We start from the raw sequence: 20,112 nt of genomic DNA, 5'->3' as shown, positions 1-20,112 counted from the left end.
GGAGACTCCGGACGCTGAAGTAATACTGTGCACTGATTCCAGGTTACAGGGGGGTGGTATAAAAAAATTTAAAAAAGAGAAAGGGGAAACTAACAAAGGACTGCATTTCCTGTGTCAGTGTGCTAGTACACTGACCTCTGCTGCAATTGGATAATTCTGGTTGCCATGTTTTTTTTTTTTCTTCTTGGTTCCTTTCATCACATTTTGGATATTCTGGTCAATTATCTAGATATGCTGGATCTAGATTAACTTGGGAAAAGGATATTATTCAAAAAAAAAAAAAAGAGAGAAGAAAAGGAAAACAAATTCTTGTATTTTTTTCCCTTTGTTGTTTCAGTGTTCAGCGTTTCAAATATATATATATTTTTTTCTCTTCTTACCATCTATTTGGAAATGCATAATGTACCAGCACCAGCATTTTTCTTGTCCTCACCAGGGGAACCACCAATTCTGTGGTTGAAGTGGAAGAAGGTGTTCTCGCATTATGCCAGGGTTTGTGGAGCGGCATTAAGTGCCGAAAGGAAAACCTCTCTTTTAATGCATTGTTTGGGGTCGGAAGGACAGGAAGTTTTTGAACATCTTCCAGACCTTCAAGACCAAGAAGCCACAAACCTGAACGAATTTGAAATTTGTATTAAGAAATTGGACTTACACTATCTTCCAAAGGTTAGTACAGTACTTGAAAGGTTTCACTTTGGGCGACGCATTCAACGTTCAGGGGAAACAATTGAACAGTATATCACAGAATTGCGCAAGTTGGCTTCCACATGTCATTTTGGGGCATCTTTAGAGGAAAGACTAAGACATCAGTTAATGCTGGGTATCTGTTATGAAAAGGCCTGGGAGGGCATGTGACATAAAGACAATCCATCTCTACAAGACGTGTTGATTGCTGCAAAGAACTTTGAACATTTGAAAGCCTGTACTGAAGTTTTAAAGAAGGAAATGCCCTTGGCCACTAATAATCTTGAAAGTAGAAAAGGAGATTTTGTACACAGTGTACAAAAGTCTAAATTCACTAACAAAGGAACCGAGACTAATAAAATCACCAGTAGATCTCAGCAAGGAAAATGTTTCAGATGTGGCAATGAAGGTCACTTTGCAAACAACAAAGGATTTCCTGGGTGGAAAGCTACGTGTAAACCTCGTGGAAGGAAAGGACACTTCACAAGATGTTGTAGATCTGTAAAGGAGTTGAAGAAGGTTCAAGAAATAGATTTAAGTGAAAGTGATCCGGATGAAAAGTATAATATTTTTCAAGTCAAAGGATTTTCTCCGAATGGTCCAGTGGAACAAGTCAAGGTCAACGGGAGTGTGGTAAAAAAGCTCTTTGATTCTGGAGCTAAGATAACTTTGATTCCGAAAACGTTTTATGAACAGGAGTTGGCCGGGTGTGTTCAAATGTTTAAGCCAGATATCAAACCTAGAGGTTATGGGGGTGTTCCAATACGTCTGTTGGGATATTTTTGGGGAACCATCAAGTTTGGTGACATGATTATTCCGGGAAAGATCTATGTTTCCATGAAGGGTGATTCATTAATAAGCTGGTTACACCAGTGTGATATTAATGCAGTAGAAAGCATATGGGTAGCTGTGCGTGTGTTGATTCAGTTAATGTGCTAGAGGAAAGTAAGCCAATTGTTGGTCTAGAAGGTAGTGTAAGATGGACGAAAGAGTTTCCGGAAGTGTTTACCGAGAAGATTGGATGACTTAAGAATTATTTACATCTATTAAAACTGAAATCCAATGCAAGTCCAGGGGTAGCTAAAGTTAGAGGGGTACCGTTGTCAGTACGTGACAGCATGAAGATGGAATTGGATAGGTTGGTCAGTGAAGGGATTATACAGGAGGGGGAGGCTACAGAGTGGTTGTCGCCTGTGGTTATGGCACCCAAGGCTAATGGTGGAGTAAGATTATGCGTAGGTTTGAGAGAGTTGAACAAAATGGTAGTTGTGGATCACTACCCTCTGCCTAATACATGTGAATTCTTGTGCTTCTTAGATGGTACCAAGCACTTCTCGTCCTTAGATTTAGCGTCTGCATACCATCAAATAAGGTTACATCCAGACTGCCAAGAATTAACTGCTTTTGTCACACCGTTTTGTACGTTCAAGTATGCAAGAATACCTTTTGGTCTGATTTCTGCTGCTGCAGTGTTTCAGAGAATTATCGAACATGTTCTGGGTATTCTGGAGGGTGTAAGAGTATACCATGATGATGTGTTGATTGTGGGGTCGTGTGGAAAGGAGCATGATGTGCGGGTGAAAGCAGTATTGTCCAGACTGAGAGATACAGGTTTGACCCTGAAGACAAAGAAATTTAAGTTTGATGTAGGAGAGATTGAGTACTTCGGTCATGTTGTAAGTAGTACAGGTATTGGACCTGGTTAATACTATTAGTAGACTGAGAACACCTTAAAGTAAGGAGGACGTATTGAAGCATTGGGCATGACTGAGTTTTATAGTAAATCTATTTCTAATATGGCTCAAAGAACTACGTCTATGAGAGAACCCTTGCGAAAAGGGGAGGAATTCCTATGGATAGAGAAGTGTGAGGAAGAATTTTGTTTCTTGAAACAATGCCTGAATTCTGCTCCAAATCCGGGTAGTTTTGATAGTAGGGACGAAACTTGGGTAGTGACTGATGCAAGCTCTAAAGGATTGGGAGCAGTTCTAATGCACAAAAAGAATGAGTGGAACTGACGATATTATTTATATCACGTGCATTGAGAGGAGCAGAGTATAACTATTAGGTGGTAGAAAAGGAGGCGCTTGCCGTGTATTGGTCAGTACGCAAGTTGAGAACGTTTTTGTGGGGAAGGACATTTTTGGTTAAGACAGATCACAAACCAATGAAAGAAGTGTTTGGTAAGAAAGGGATTGATTTAGTGTCACATAGGATACGGAAATGGGTTGTGGCACTGCAGGAATTTAGTTTTGAAGTAGCGTATATTCCTGGTGTAGATAATGTGGTGGCAGATTGCCTTTCAAGGATGGTGGATGTGGAAAGCAAGTTGGATGAGGGTGGTGAGGACTCTGAAGAGGAAATTAAAGTTTGTGAGATTTCTGAAGGGATTGTGTCTGAGGAGCAGTGGAGGGATGAGTTGAAGAAGGATGAGGTTTTGATGAAAGTTATGTCTAGTGTATGTAATGGTTGGTGCGAGAAGAATAAGTGTGAAGAATGTGTGAGAGGATTTTGGCAAGTTAGAAATGAATTATCAGTAAGGAACGGACTACTCATGAGGGGCACAAAGTTTATTCCACCTGTTGGTGTAAGGTATGTGTTGAAGAGGCATGCCCATGCTAGTCATATGGGCATAGCCAAAACAAAGGAAAGAGTGAAGGAAGGATATTGGTGGCCTGCCATGGATATAGAGATTGAAAGGTTAGTTAGGAATTATGTTGAGTGCTCTAAGTGTGATAAAGGCTTGAAGTGTAGGACACAACCGATGGTTTTAAGAGAGCAAGCTAGTGGTCCATGGTCAGATATAGCGATTGACATCTTGGGACCCATAAAGATTAACTCTTTTGACAGGTATGTGTTAGTGTGTATTGACATGTATTCACGTTGGCCAGAAGTGATAATTGTGAATTCAGTGGAATCTAGGGTGGTCATTGGATTTTTGGAAAGTTTATTTGAGAAAGAAGGTTTTCCTGCTTCAGTTCTTTTGTACAATGGTGTACAATTTACCTCAAGTGAGATGGAGAAATTTCTTTAAGACAGAGGTGTGAGACATAAAAGGGCTGCCCTATACCATCCAGAAAGTAATGGTGTTGTGGAAATATTTATTAAGGTCTTAAAAGAGAGTATACAGTTGGCATTGACTTCAAGTAGCAATTCAGAGGTTGCTATAAGAAAAAAGGTGAACGAGTATCGCTTTGCTCCACATTCATCCACTGTGATTTCTTAGTTTCAATTGTTCAGAGGAAGGAGACCTAACACTCACATTATGCCCTTATGGGTTTCTGAGAAACGATTTTTGGTGGACAATCAAGTTGATGAAACTGGAGAGTGGAGAGAGAGAGAGAAGGAGAAAATGTTGCATAGAAAGGTGTTGTTTGATGACAGAAAGGCGGTTAAAGAGACAGTAGTGAAAGTGGGAGACTGGGTGAAGATAAAGTCACCTAAGAAACTGGGTTAATCTAAATTCAGTCAACCTTTCAGGGTGATTAAAGTATTTAGGAATGTGGTGAAGCTGGATAATCATAGAGTGTGGAACCTGAACAGTCTCGCAAAGTTTATTCCAGTTAGTGAGAATGATTTCGAAGTGAGGATGTCATGAAGTAACTCTTCAAGAAGTAACTCCGTGCAAGGATACAGACCTCAACGTGTTCGGAAAAGCCCTTCTTATATGAAGGATTATGTATTGTAAAGTTATTGTGATGATATGCATATTATGTACACTTCTCTACAAAATTTATGTTTTGTCCATGTATGTCAATTTTACAATTTAAGAGTTAAGTTTAAATTGAAAGAATGAAAGTTAATTTGTTTTATGGTGAAGTGAGGGAGGTGGGATGGTGTCTTATGCTTGTTATGGAATCTGCTCGGATTCCATAAAGGAATGTTTGAGAGGGAGTGAATAGAACAAACCGTAGGTAGAGAGAGAGGTGTCAGTTGAGAGTGCCGGTGGTTGGGGTCTTTGCTGGACAGAAACAAATAAACCTTCATCAACAGACCCAAATGGACTTCTACGTGTAATCCTTTGTACTCTGCCACTACAGTGTCCCTTTGTAATATTGCAGCAACAAAACGTAATACAGAGGCCCAGTTCCAGTTCACATCCCTGCTTTTCTTCAAAAAGAAGTAACAGCGTCCACAAAGTACTAGTCCTAACGCTTTTCGGCTAAAAATCCTCTATCACTGGTAAATGGTTTCAGGCGTTCGTGAAGCAAGTGCTTTTACATCATAAATCATGTGACTCACTATTAACAGCATGCGTCTCCCATAATGCGCTGATAATGTTTGCATTCCATACTGCAGAGTTTTATCAGCATCTTGATGAACAGTGTTAAAGAACTCCACAATTGTAATTCACATCAATAATCACACTGCATCCAGTGTCACAATAAAATGGCCACGTGTTCCAATACGGTTCTAATACTTGTTCAGAAAACATCACTTTACCGGCGCTGTTGCCATCACCGTTCCAAAAAACACAAGGAAGCCTGAAGCTGCTGAAAGAGAGGTCCAACCTCGCTCATATATCCCTTTTTCACCTCCTCTTGCGAATAATTTAGGATAAATGCCCAAGCTTATACGGAGGCCAGTGGGTCATGCCCCTACATACCAACACGAAAATCCATATGCAGCCTCCATCAGGGGCCCCCAACCCTGCTGGGTGGCCTCAGCATGATGGGTGGGGTATCCCATTGTAATTTTGCAGCAACAAAACAAAATGCTGAGGATCTCTTAGGGCCAGATGTACGACCCCGAGTTTTGCAGCTTGCAATTTGCGACTCGTTTGCGAGTCGCAAATTGCGAGCCGCAAAACCTTATGTATAACAGTGTACTTTAAACTGTTTGCGATTCGCAATGGGGTCGCTAATGACCTACCTCATGAATATTCATGAGGTAGGTCTCAATTTGCAGCCCCATTGGGACTGGCCACCCTCACAGGGATGGTGGCCTGCTGGAGACAGCAGACCACCATGTCTGTGACTGCTTTTAAATAAAGCAGTTTTTTTTAAATGCAGCCATTTTTCCTTAAAGGAAAATGAGATGCATTTCAAAAACAAAAATGAAAGGTTTTCTTTTCATTTTTTCAGAGCAGGCAGTGGTCCGTTGGGACCACTGCCTGCTCTGAAAAAATATTTTTGCTGCCATTCACAAAGGGGTCCCCTGGGGACCCTTCCCTTTTGCGAATAGGTTAGCACCAATTTAAGACTGGTGCTAACTGCTACTGTTTTGTGACCGCATTCACGGTCATAAAACAATCATACTTTGGACTGCGACTCGCAATTAGGAAGGGCACACCCCTTCCTAATTGCGACTGTCAAACCCTTTTTGCGATTCAGTAAATAGATTACCAAATCGCAAAAATGGGTCTGTACATACCAAAAAGCATTTTTCTCGTCGCTAACGGCCCGATTTTGCAATGAGAAAATAGGTACATACATGGGTCCCTTAGTGTCCTCAAATTCTTTTGTGTTGTAGGCGATATTGCATGCTTTGCTTTTGCCACGTCCTTTAAACCCTAGAATTTCATGTGTTAACCAGGCTTGTGTCCGAGTTTTAGGACTGAAATGGCTATGTATTAATATATTCTTGAATGATGAAGCTTTTCTAAAAGTGATCAGTTGATCTTCTCCTAGATGATGACTGATATCTGGATCACTGTGATTCAAATAGCAATGTTTTTTAATCATTTTCCTACCTTGCCCCCTTCGCCCAGCTTCCTAAAACCCCAGAGACCTCATCTCCTAGGGCCAACTCAATCACTGTGTCCCTGGCAACCCACTCCTGGGACACTGTTTCCCTGTCCACAACAGTGCAGGCAGGGAAAACGTGTCTGCTCCCAACTGGCAAGAGTGGCAAAAATGCTCTCACTGGATTTGATAAGACATTTTTCTTACCTAAACCCAGATTGCTCCTGCCTGGCGGGAGCATAGAAAACGACCTGCACCTGATGACGTCTCCCGCTGCTCCCAGTATGGGTGCCTGCGGGTGACCCTTGGGCTCCCACCACAAACCCCAATGTTGTGTCTTGTGGGTGCCCCAGGTGGGCAATGGGGCATCCACCTAAGACCCTGAGGGATTGGTTCCCTGGGGCCTGGATATTCAATTGGCTCACATTTTTATATTTTGGTATTCTGATCCTTTGACATTGTCAATAGGTCTGTCTTACTTAAAACAACACCTAGGCCGTGTGCTCATCCCGCGTGTCTTAGCCCAGCTGCCGATGGTTCAGGGGCAGAACAGGCAGTTTGGCACCAGCAGTATGAAAGGTCGCCTTGCAGCCATCCACACACTGTGCATGGACGAAGTCCTTGTGTGGCATTGGGTTGGCTGCCAGCAAGTGGTTGGATGCTGGGCCTGGCCATAGGCCAGGCCCTGCAGACAACCACATGCCACGGCATGGGCTTACTTGCCCGCGAGGGATTGGACACAGTTTCTGGGCACAGATGCAGCCTTGGATGGGAGTTAAGTATGGCAATAAAATACTAGAAATTCACTGAAAAAACTAAGGGTTAAAGTGACGATATAGTTAGGTATGGTAATATCTTAATTTGCATTTAAAAAACTTAGAAATTCGCTAAAAACAATTTTAAAGTGAAAATATAGTTAGGTGGAAATTTCTGTGACTACATAACATTTTAAACTTGAAAAACAGTAAACTTTGCCAGTTATAGTTATCTCAATTAACAATAATGTGTGCCCTAAAGAGTATATAACTCGCTCCCTCACCATGCGCTGCTCATTTCACCTCATTTTGCATCAATCATGACATGTTCTATGACATCACTCATAACATCATTACAGCATCTGAAATGAACGCTGTGCAAGGCAGGGGCTTCACAAATCAGCTTTGTAGGAATTCTAAGTATCAACATCAAGTTCCACTTGTGCAACAATGTATCAAGCATGCCTCGCAAGATTGCTGAGGGCCAACAAGAAATGTATATGCCAAGCTTTAAAGATTGCTGCCAACAACAGCAAGACTGGTTTCCATGGGAAACAGTCTTTCGGTTTTTTACTTAAGTGTTTAACATAATGCACAGCTCTGAGAGCTAAAGAGCCTGTCTAGCCGGCACCAATATTACACCATACCTCCTCCATCCTCTTCTGTTCCTGTGCATGAATATTCAAGACCATCAGAGTAAATCTTTGTGCTGGCCCCTAGATAAAGACATTTCACACCACATCCAGACAGGTTGGTGTGAATGACGAGATACAGTAAAAAAAAAGAGGGTGATACTCTGGTTTATGACACAACTCACTTTCACGCAGTGGTCACTAAAGACCTTTAAAGATACTTTCATTTTCCCAGTAAACATAGAAAAAGATAGCGCTATTTAGGTCTAGCGCTGAGTGGTGATGCTCTTTTTATTTTTTTAGCAACTTTTCTTTACATCAATTACCAAACTGCTCATGCACCAGTGTTACTTTTTTCTGCATCTATTCATTTATGCTTCACTAATACAAGAATACTATTTATTGTCAACTCAACTAATTTGTGTGCTTTTTCTGTATACTATCATAAAAGAAATAACTTGAAAGACGCCCAAAGGAACTTTAGATACTGGACTACATGGAGGGTGGCTCCTCATGAAGTTCAGTCTCCCAACGAGCAATGTAGCCTCTTTAAGACTATCTGTGGACTCTATTTTTAGTGAAAGAGACCTATGGTGTCTCCTACATTTTGAAAAATAAAAGATGTTATTTTCACAATAATGTCTGTGCCTCAGGTCACCAGCAGTATATTAAAACGTTCATATTAATTGGCAAAAGGTCCGTGTTCTGAGTTTCCCTTCCACCTGAAGGTGGGCTGTGGTAGGAAACAGTTTGCGGAGACGCTGAACCTGCTGACAAAGGCATTTCTTGTTTAACTGTCATTCTGTGAAAGCATGAGCTGTGTGTTTAGTTGCCCAGCTATCTTTGGGGGACACAAGGGCATGGAAACCCCTAAGAGGTCTCTAGTGAATCCCTTTAACCGAAAGTGGAGGCGTCAGGTACTAAATCTGACAACCCGAGCAATTGTTGATCCCACAGATGTGTGCGGATCCCACTGCTGTCTTCATGCTTAGAAGTCAACGAGATGGTGAAGGCCAAGCGCATGGTCAGGGAGAGTAGAGCTAATGCTCTCTATTGATTAAAGCAATTAAAATGTGCCTGTTTTGAGTTGGCGTTATAATTTATTGCGAAGGGACTAAAAACTGCATCTAATAACTTAAAATGTACCCTACTCCTGCTGTGTTCTGTTTTAGTCCTTAGGCTGATTTAATCATTTCTCTCCTTCCCTTTTCAGTCAATCATTAAGGACTGTAGTATTTCCAATTGCCTTGTTTCCCAAACTCTGGGTTTCACGCACTGGTGGGTTGCTAGACGATTTTTGGTGGAACACCAAAGTGTTTATCTTTCACATGTGGTGCTTCAAAGACAGAGGTCAAATGACAGTCCCTATGGTTTCTGACAAATTGCTGTTTATGGTGTTGGTGTTTACTTTTTCTTCTCAGACTGCAAATTGAGAATATTTTTTTTCTTTTTGCAACACACAAAAAAATGTAGTTTGAAAATGCAAAATGAAGAGCATTTTGTTGTAATTCTGAAGTGTGGTGGAAACAGAGATTTTAATAGGAACAAAGCAAATCAAGAGCCTTTACTCAGTGAGGCACAAGTGCTAAGTAGTCACAGAAACCCGATTTCCGCACATTGTCATGTTTGTTCTATATAGGTTTATCAGTAAAGCTATATTTCTGTTCAGATAGTGATCACTTAAATAGAAAATGCTCTGTCTGTAAATGACAGCTCGCTACCACACACTGCGTTAGTTACATTAAAAGATCCCCCTCCTCTTGTCCATCACCGATAGGTGGATAGCAAAGGTTTGCTGTTCTAAAAAGTGGGCAATGGATCCAAAAAGTTTGGGAACCATTTGCCTATTGGATTGATATCCAAATTTAAGAAGCAGTGCAAGATTAGAACAGATTTGTAGCCCCGTGGTTGCTAATAAACCATGCATTTGATTGCATCCAGAGCTCCTAAGGTGTTCAGAACTGGTCAAGTGATCTGTCAGAGTGGCAATGGCTGAAGAGTGATGTATGAGAGAGCTGCAGAGGGATGAGAACATTGAAGATGTCTTGGAAGAGTGGGCGAAAATGATTCACATATAGATAATGTCTTCAGAGAATGGCCCTTCACAGGCCAGTGAACAAATAAAGGGGCAAGAGGAGTCCTGGGGAGCTTCACCATTAGAGTAGGAGAGCAGAACAAGATCGGGTATGTAACAGAAGGGGCAGAAGCACCAGGAGACATCAAGCGGATGTCACATGTTGGTGACTGACGACCCCTATGATGTATAATGAATGGGTAGAATATCATGTATATAAATGATGACAAGACTAATATATATGATGGCAAACCTACTATATAACCAGGTTGCTGTATTGGTTATCTGTGTTGGTATTGGTGTTCTTATTTTTCATAAAATAACGAAGAATTAAAAAAAAAAAACCTTAAGGACTGTGGCCATAAGGAAATTGGAAAAAGCTAACAGGTGGCCATGTCAGTTGACAGTACAAAGTAATACAATGCATTATATCCCAATACAATGCTATGATCATAAATTCAGTTAAAAATAATATCAGCTTTAATAACAATCAAATAAATGATAGCAATTATAAAGTAGATCTCTACATCACTTGTGTACTGGGGAATTAAATACAAGATCAGCTTCATGTGCAAGAGTTTGCAATGCATCATATATAAATTGCGAACATCTTTAGTCAACCTTCGATTGTCTATTCTGTAAAATAAATGAAAACAGAATCGTATACATACATAGCGGGTCGTTGCATGCTTTTCTCAGGTTTTCGAGGGAATTTAATACTCCTGCTTTCAAGTAATATATATTTACTCTTATAGATAACATCTAGCATTTTTCCCACTCCAGATGCCTCTGATAATATTGAAATTTAACATTCCTCGTAAACTCATTCGATGGTGGGAGTTGAGTCAACAGTCTGCGTAATGTGGATTAGATATTAATCTAAATGCCGTTTCTTTCTAGTCCTTGACACTTATCCGCGCCTCCTTAGTAGGAGAATTTCATGTTTTGATTTGACTGGTAATTCTCATTTCTTCACTCACCTATTTTCATCATATTCATTGGAGATGTGTTGAGGTTTATGCAAGTAAAAGATGTTTTTTATCCTTTGTAACCAGTATCAGTCAAAGTGTACTAGGGAATTGGTGTGATGTGTTGAGGCGTCATGACTCTGGCAGTGGATTTCTCCTTATTACCTTTATGTTTCAAGGAGAGCTAGAACTCTCCTACAAGACTGGATTGGACACATTTGGTCACCTTATGCCAGTTCAACCTAAGCTTCATAAGCTCACAGTAGTTCTCATCTGAAGATATCTTTAACATAAACAGGATAGATCACAATGCGCCACTTTCCTTCCTGGTTTGTAGTTGGAGCCTTTTCAGATAACATGTCCTTATCTTACAAACTCTTTGACTGTTCTCATTCCAAGAACAAAGCAAATCCACATTCTGAGTGTCCTGCCACTACAGTTCACAAAGATGAAAAGTATTCTATCAAACTATTAAAAGGCATACCTTTCCAGTCTGCTCTAGCTCTTAAAAGATGCTAATACAAACAATTCAATGATCTGGCAGGTAGAGAAGATCCTAGACTGTAGCACTAAGGTACTGGGCTGATTGCACACTCTCTGACTTTGGGTTACATTGAATCGGTGTATTTACCTTCAGTTTGTTGATTGATTCTTGGCAAAACTTGATCATGGTAAGCACAGTGCGCTGATCATTGCTATATTGTGATCCATATGCCAGATCTAAAATGTAGAAACTACAAGAGTCTTATTTCTGTGAATATTTTATAACAGATCCCGTTCCCGTCCCACATATAGAAAAGGAATCACTGAGTAACACCTCTGACAGATGCAATGTCACTCTGGTCTGTCGTATCTCCACTGAAAATTATTTGAATTTCCTCTGGATAAAGAGAGAAACTAAAGACTCAACACAGTACCAGAACATCTCTGCTGGACAAAAACTCCACTTGTCACTCAGTGGAAACTTAATGGACTCTGAATACTTTTGCCTGGTCAGCAATCCAGCTGACCAGAAGAACACCTCCACTTTCAATGTTTGCCCGAGAGGTAAGTTGCTCTTCTTTGTCTTACTATATAGTGTTTCAGCACTGCCCTACAGACAGGTCTTGTGTTTATTAGCTTATTAGATGGCAGCTGAAGGTCAATCAGCAAGGTGTCGAGGGTAAACATATAGTAATGTTTTTCTAGTAAACTTTAATAGTAAAGGCTTTAAAGCAGATTTAGATACAAATGTTGAAATAGATGACACTGCTGTCAGAGACAGAAAGTGGATTAATGCCTCTGCTAGTTCCTGAGGTCCTACTGTGGTCCTTCATGTAAAGTATTGTGTGTTTTCTCAGGTTCTTTTGATTCACATGCTTTAAGGCATGGTATTCTTTTGCCAGCCACACTTCTAAAAAAAAAAAACAATGATGACTGGGTACTGAGTTCAACAGGGCACATAAGCACTTCCAGTGAGACGATGTACTGCTGAGACATTAAGAAAAGGGCTTGACAGGACAGACCATGTATTCCATTGGTCCTTTCCCAGAATGGGTGAACAGGAGCCACCGGGAACCTCCCGGGTCACCTCCTTAGTCATTCTCACTGTCCCCGGGACTTATAGCAGCCAGAACAACAGGGGCATATGGAGAAAGACAATCATGAGTGGAACGTGATGTAGGTAGGGAGTAGGCTGGCATGAACATGTTTGCCAGGGCTGTTTGTAGACCACTCATTAAGAACTATATAGCCGCCAAGGGCGCACAACTGGAAAAAAACAGCAGAGGGACAACACTGTAGAAGGAGACTTGGGGGCTCCTTTAAGGGTGGATAGAGAAGGAGACATGTTATAAATCAATGGGAACCTAAATCCTGTCAAACCCACAATTCTGTGGCCTCATTGAGATGTGGTGTGACCACTGTGATTCGTACAGTAGAGCTTCAACAGCTCCCCTGCCAGAAACATTTTTCCAGCAGCCAGTGGGCCACTTGCTCAGAGTGGCAGAAACTCAGCGTAATAGAGGCTTCCACCACTGATATTTTCATACCTTGCATCACCATGACAGGCTTGGCAGCTCCTGGCAGGAATAGACTGACATTTGCTGTACACCCATGAAGAACACTCATCACATCAAAAACTTTTCTTTTTGTTTCACAAAGGAATACCCCAGTTTGTTTCTGCGCAATAAAACAATGAATGCCTAACAGTTTACAGCATCATGATGGTCCATTCAGCATTCAAGTTTGCCGAAAGGGTATTTGCCACACCAGAGATTTCATATTCAGTAACAGATTCTCCACTATGCAGATTGGGATCTACAGATGGGGCAAGTAGGGTGGGATGACAGTCTCAGAGCTCTCAGGTCGATGTGGCCATTACATCCTAAGATCTAATATGAATTTAAACCCATGAGGTAGGCGGAAGAAAGAGATGGTGTCCATTGGTGCGGCAAGGTTAACCAATTATACATCGTAATCATTAATTAAATCATTTTGAAAATGTATGTATTAGGGATTACAGTTGTCAAATATGGTTTGCTGTAGGTTGTTAGGCATGAACTAATTATACAGTTTGAGAATCACTGAATGTGAATATTGAAACATTGAGTTGCTGTTGTCTAAAATGCATCTGCTCCCTTGAATGTTCATTCTCGTGTCTGGGTCTGTACACCACTGTTCAGGTCATAGTAACTGATTTGGCCGTCACAGTCATGCCTCATTTTACAGGTAATGTGGCTAAGCAATGTTTTTTCATGATAGCCCCTGTTTTAGGGATGCAGTCACCGAGGACACGTGGTGGACTTGTGATTTTGGTAGGGTAATGTATTCCATTCATGGATATCCACATTTTAGGCAATGTTAATATACTGGTTTATCTCATTAGGCTGGAATAGTTAAATACCAATATAGCCCAGTTGGCGAAACTTTACCACAACATTTTCCTTTACAGATGTGTGATGTTACCATCAGCTCAGTACAAAATACCTCTGATTTGCCAGAGAGCCCAGAAACGACCTTGTTTTGAATTAATCTGTCATTAGCGACGCCTCCACATTCAACTTCAGCATTGGCTGGAATACTGGGCTGCAGACAATTGTTTGCGTTCAGCGTCTGTGTCGCGAATGTTATTTATCAGTTTTTGCTATTTATTTTCCATGTATTTTTAATGGCATTTTAGTTGTTCTTTGGAACACTTTTTACAAGTGTTTTTATGCTATTATATTGTTCTTTAATAATGTGTGCTTTTATGGTTTTCAGTAACTGAATATAGTAAATTTGACTTTAACTTGATTATGTATATAAAACAGAAATACTGGTAAATGGAGAAAACATAATAACACATTCAGAGAAAGTGCGGGTTGTCAGGGACTCTTGGTTGGAGGGAGGCTTTTTCCGATGTGCACCAAAACTTGAGATGGGGATCAAAACAATCATTTGTCAGTAAGACATTTCCCCTATGTAGAAAGATTTGACAATTCACTATGCTTGTCCTTGGGGCTAGGAACCTTGGGCCTCATTACAACCCTGGCGGTCAAAGACCGCAAGGGCTGTTTTGGCGATTGTACCGCCAACAGGCTGGCGGTACAATCTGGCGTATTACGACCGCAGCGGTTTCCCACCATGGTTGTCCCGGCGGTTTTAATTCGCCAGGGTAGCGCTGCTTGCAGAGCTGCCTGGGATATTATGACTCCCCTTCCGCCCAGGCTGTCCATGGTGGTAGAGACCGCCATGGAAAGGTTGGTGGGAAGGGGAGTCGTGGGGCCACTGGCATGGGCAGTGCAGGGGCCCCCAGGCACAGCCCCACCCCGCTTTTCACTGTCTGCACAGCAGACAGTGAAAAGCGCCACGGGTGCAGCTGCACCTGTCGCATGGTCGCAACACCTCCAGCTCCATTAGGAGCCTGCTCCAATGTTACACCCGACATCCCTGCCGGCCCAGCGGGGATGTTGTAATGCGGCTGACGGGATTGCGGCTGCATAAGCGGCCGCTCGGCGATCAAACCTTGGTGGGCGGCCTCCGCCGCCCGCCCAGGTTGTAATGAGAGGGCCCTTGTCCTAAATAGAAAACTGCAAGAGATCTTCCTCACACCCTCAGCCACAGCCTGCACAAAAAATATTGTTGGCAAGAGTAACGGAACTGGCTTGCACCTTGTAAAGAGCTCTGCGGAGTGTTACATGGAGATAGCCACCTTAGGCAGGAGGAAGGCTGTGGGAATGTAGCTAGGAGGGCAGAAAGCCTCTTATGTGAAAGCTATGTGAGACTTGAAGAAGCTACCCTGATGCTGACAGATCTGGTCATGAGGTGTGTGCTGCCCTTGCGAAGCCTAATTGCTAAATGTGGTGATTTTCCAAACAGTAGGCATGTGGTGGTATTGTGTTTACATAAGTATAATGTTATGAGAGAAACCAGACGGTAAAGTATTCCTCAAAAAATAAAATATATACATTAACCACATCCACTGCCACCCGACTCTCAAATTAAATAATTGTATAGCAAGGAGTATGCCCTTCATATTGAAGAAATTGACTGCTTTACCTCATAAATGTACCTATACGCTCTTATTTATCCATACCACAGATACTCTGCCTGGCCTTATTTTTAACATCTTGGTACACAGAGCACGTGACACTACATTTACCTATGGCAGGTTTGTCCAAGCCCAGAGACAGGCTTCAGGCAGTGACCCACAAGTTATGCATTTGTTAGTTTTTGTGGCATAAACCAATTTATTGTACTACTGTTATGTTCCCTGTATAGCGTTTTAGAGTGTGTTTTAGAAAGGTGTACAAGGTCTTATACAGGAATATGTGATGTGATATACTGATGAGCTATGTAGTTCTTTGTTAAGATATTCTTTGTTGAGAAGATGCAAACATGGGTTGAAGATAACACATTCTTTTTTCAAAGTATAGCAGCGAATTCTCCGAAGTAGTTCAACTCCAAGTCCAGAAGCTAACTGATTAGATCCTTCAGTGTCCCTTGCAGGGTGACCAACAAAAAGTAATTAAATTAATCTGCACTTAACCCTGGGCACAAAAAGTAGTCAGGTTTAACTTAGAGGGAATGAGTAAAGTATTTGTGCAGCACACAAACAGTTATAAATTGAAAACACAACACAAGAAAAGTCCAAATCAATTTAGAAAAATAGAGTGCATTTTAATAAATTAATTGACATAAAACAACAAAAATTGAATCCTTAGAACCCGAGTTATGAATTTTTAAAGATTTTAGTGAAAATAGCACCAAAAACACAATGCTCCAACTATGTATATCTGGTCGCGCTGACAGGGTCAAAATCAAAAATTCAGGCAAGTCAGCTACTGTCACTAGGTTATACTGCTGAAGATTTACCTTCTTAAATTGGTGCTAAGAGTCCCATTCACGGTGAGGGAGGAGGGTACTCAAGGAGCAGAGAGAGTGCCACAGGAGGCTGCTGGCATAGTGCGAAGAGCAGGCCAGGTGTCACGGTGGGATTTAGTGGAACTACATGTTGGCGGTCCCCGTGAGTGATCGATGCTGTAACGCAAAGGGTTGAGCTGATGAAGCTTTACCCTGATTCAAGGTAGGAATGGCAACATCTCGGTGCAAATGGGCCCGTTCACAGTCACAAAGAGCCCAAAAGCTTGATTGCAGCTCTCAGAGCCACACCAAGGGTCGAGGACCTGAGGGGCACCACTTACGGTCAGGAATTCACTTCAGCTGGGTCCAGCAGCTGACACAGTTAATTAGGGAGCCTTATGTCCCTGAGGCTGCGATGAGGAGGCCAACATACTAGCCCTTGGAGTCTCTTTGGTATCCTGGGTTCAAGGGTGATGTTGCAGCTCCAGACCCCCTTCGCCAGGCAAGAGGACAGCAGGTCAGAACACCAGGGCAACAGTTTCTTTAGAGCAGCAGTCCATCAGAGTGGCAATCCTTTCAGCAGCACATCATTCCTTCTTCTTGTCAGAGTATCCACAGGTCCAGAGGTGTTCTGAAGAGTGGGTCTGAAGGTCTTACCTTTATACCCTGGTGGCTTTCTTCTGGAAGGTGAAAGAAGCTTCTGGACAGGTTCTTTGAAGTGCATGGATTTTCCTGGCTCCCCTGCCCTAGCTCCAAGCTGGCTGCAGTGACAATGCAGGGCTGATATGCCCTTTGTGTGAAGGTAGAGCCCAGGCTACTCAGTAGTAAGTGGGGCTGTGCTCAGCTCCACCCCCATCCTGCCTGCAGATGGCCCACTGAGACACACTTCAGTCAATCAGTCAAGGTTTTATAAAGTGTGGCAAATCACCTGTGAGGGTCTGGGAGGAATTCACAAAGGAATTATCAAAGTCTAATTCGCAAGGGAATTCTCAAAGCCTAACTGTCAGCTTCAGCCAGTCATGTGACCCAGGACAGGCTGCAGGCACAAAGGGCTAAGAGCAGAAAAATGCAAAATTTCTAAAAGTGTCATTTTCAAAATTGTAACAAAAAATCCAACTTTAGTATTAAAGAGTGCTTACCATTACAATTTCATAGACACCAATCAAGATAAATCTACCTGGTCCCATTTGCAAATGACAGCTTATTAAATGTTATAAAGAATCATCATTTGTTTTCCTAAGGGTGAGGTATGCCTCACAATAGTGAAAAATGAATTTAAGAGTTTTCCATTACCAGGACAGGTAAAACCTAAAAGTACATGGCTAACCTTTTAATTACACAGCACCGTGCACTATGGGCTTCCCACAGCCTACCTTTGGGGTGACATATGTAATAAAGGGGAGTTTAGGGTTTGGGAAGAGGGTTTCAATACCAAGTCAACATGCAGTTTAACACTAATTGCAGGCTGCAGTGGCATGCCTGCAACATGTTTTCAAGTGCTGCTTTAGTCGGTGGCACAATAAGTGCTATAGGCCGACTAGTAGCATGCCATTTACAGGCGCTGGGTATATGGGATACCACTCTACAGGGGACTTATAAGTAAATAAAATATGCCATTTGAGTATAAGCCAAGTTTTAGGTGAGAGCGCAAGCACTTTAGCACTGACAGCAGTGTCCCTAAAGCAAGCAAAAACAATGTCAGCAAAAAAGTGAAAGGTAAAAGGCAAACCATTTGAGTGTGACCCTCCAGAGAGGGCAGGTCCAACAGTCGTCCTTTGCCTGTGGGCAGCTGCATCAATGCAAAAGGGATTGTCCTAATGTTGTATCAAACGTACCTCATTGGAATTAAATCATGCGCTTGGGAACACCCAATGGAATTAAACCATGTCTCACAAATTCTGTAACCTGAAACTAGGAAAGCTTGAGTGTAGTGTTGACTGTACCCTTAATACTTCAATTCCCATAGATCAGAAAGGTATTTATGTTGATTGTCAACAAAACAACTACTACTTGCCTCAGGAAGACAATCCCCCCTCAAACTTCTTAATTCTGTTCATTATTTCTCCAAGGATTTTCCATAGATGCAATTGGTATTTCGGATCAAAGCATTGCATGCTGCATTTCTAATCCTGTCTATAATGCTTGGTGCCATTACAGACAGGTATGCTTTGCTTTTAACCCCTACCTTACCAGTTGAACTGTTGGGTTGTGGCATCCTGTGTAAATCAAACTGCACTGTTTTCTATACTCCAGAGTGTACCTCAGTGTGTCATAGAGTAAGGAAGACAAGGTCCTTACCCGATTAAGCCGAACTGGCTGTAAAAGCCCTGCTGGTATTTCTAAACTATCTAAATATCTGTCTGAATGGCTTGCTCAAATGACCTCCACCTTATGGTCCACAAAGGTTAAATATGTCGTGTGCAGTCTTTCTATTTGCCCGATGTTAGAAATTTGTTTTTTGGTTGGCAGTCGGGTTACCCTCTGTCAAAGTAAGGACCCTCACTCTAGCCAGGGCAAAGGAGAAACACACCTGGGTGTCCCCTGCTCATCCCCTAGGTAGCTTGGCACGAGCAAAAAAGGCCTAACCCAGGGACAATGTGTAAATTATTTGTACCTACACACAGAGTAATACAGTTAAAACTCTACAGAATGACTCAACACTATGTTAGACAAATAGCCAATATTTATCTAAACAAAACAAGACCAAAACGACACAAATCCAACAATCCTGTGCCTGTTTGACTGTACCTTGGGATTCACAAATATTAATCCGAATAAAGGCCTACTGGAACACCAAGAAGAATACTGAATTATTTACCTACTAAACTGCTACATACAAGCTTTTACTTATACTCTTCTAATTTGTACGTTGCTGAGTGCTGTGGTCATTTCCTGCTCGAAAAATCCAACATACACAAGCAAAGTTATGAATTTTCAAAGATTAAACACAAAAAATAGCGCTTAGAAACACAAATGCTTCGATTTGGAGACTGCATTGTGTGAGGGCAGGCACAGCCCATTCAGGTTTAAGTGACCACTCCTTCCTCCACTCTAGCCCAGATGGCTCATCACAATAGGCAGGCTACACCCCAGCTCCCTTCATGTCACTGTTCAGAGGAGATGCACAAACAGCCCAACTGTCAGTCTAACCCAGACAGGGAATCCACAAAGATCAAGAGTCACAGTATGGTTAAAGCAAGAAAATGCCCACTTTCTAAAAGTGGCATTTTCAAACTAACAGTCTAAAAACCAACTTCACTCAAAGATGTGTTTTAAATTGTGAGATCAGAGACCCCAAACTCTGCATTTCTATCTGTTCTCAAAGGGAAACTGCACTTTAAGGATATTTAAAGGCAGCACCTATGTTACCTATGAGAGAGATGGCCTTGCAACAGTGAAAAACAAATTTAGCAGTATTTCACTGTTAGGACATGTAAAACACAGCAGTATATGTCCCACTTTTAACATACACTGCACTCTGTCCATGGGGCTACCTAGGGCCTACCTTAGGGGTGCCTTACATGTATGAAACAGGAAGGTTTAGGCTTGGCAAGTGGGTACACTGGCCAAGTCGAATTGGCAGTTTAAAACTGCACACACAGACACTGCAGTGGCAGGCCTGAATCATGTTTACAGAGCTACTTGTGTGGATGGCACAGTCAGTGCTGCAGGCCTACTAGTAGCATTTGGGTTACAGGCCCTAGGCACTTCCAGTGCACTTTACTAGGGACTTACTAGTAAATCAAATATGCCAATTATGGAAAAGCTAATTACACGTACAATTTCACATAGGGAGCACTTGGGCTTTAGCACTGGTCAGCACTGGTAAAGTGCCCAGCGAAGCAAAAACAGAGTCCAGCACATAGCAATAACCTGGAAAGCTGAGGCAAAAGGTTAGGGGAGACCACAACAAAGGATGCCAGGTCTAACATCCAAAAAACAAGAATACATTTTTAAAAATTGCACTGTGTTCCACAATATCCTCAAAAGCCT

The 20,112-nt window shown here is 41.9% G+C and overlaps 1 protein-coding gene across 3 annotated transcripts in view; it reads left to right on the top strand.

The window, feature by feature from the left end:
- Window positions 1-20,112, top strand: part of LOC138267607 (SLAM family member 9-like) — a 345,225-nt gene that overhangs the window by 145,234 nt on the left and 179,879 nt on the right. For 2 of the 3 annotated variants that reach the window (XM_069216668.1, XM_069216669.1), the window contains exon 3: window positions 11,569-11,844. The exons of the other annotated variant lie outside the window; for it this stretch is intronic. In XM_069216668.1, the coding sequence (XP_069072769.1) occupies window positions 11,569-11,844 (276 nt within the window). The remainder of the gene's footprint in view (window positions 1-11,568; window positions 11,845-20,112) is intronic. 3 annotated transcript variants of the gene reach the window in all.

Source organism: Pleurodeles waltl, chromosome 12 (assembly GCF_031143425.1).
Source record: "Pleurodeles waltl isolate 20211129_DDA chromosome 12, aPleWal1.hap1.20221129, whole genome shotgun sequence".
Classification (NCBI taxonomy): Eukaryota; Metazoa; Chordata; class Amphibia; order Caudata; family Salamandridae; genus Pleurodeles; species Pleurodeles waltl.
The sequence above is the reverse complement of the archived record's forward strand: the minus strand, read 5'-3'. Positions and strand labels throughout refer to the sequence as shown.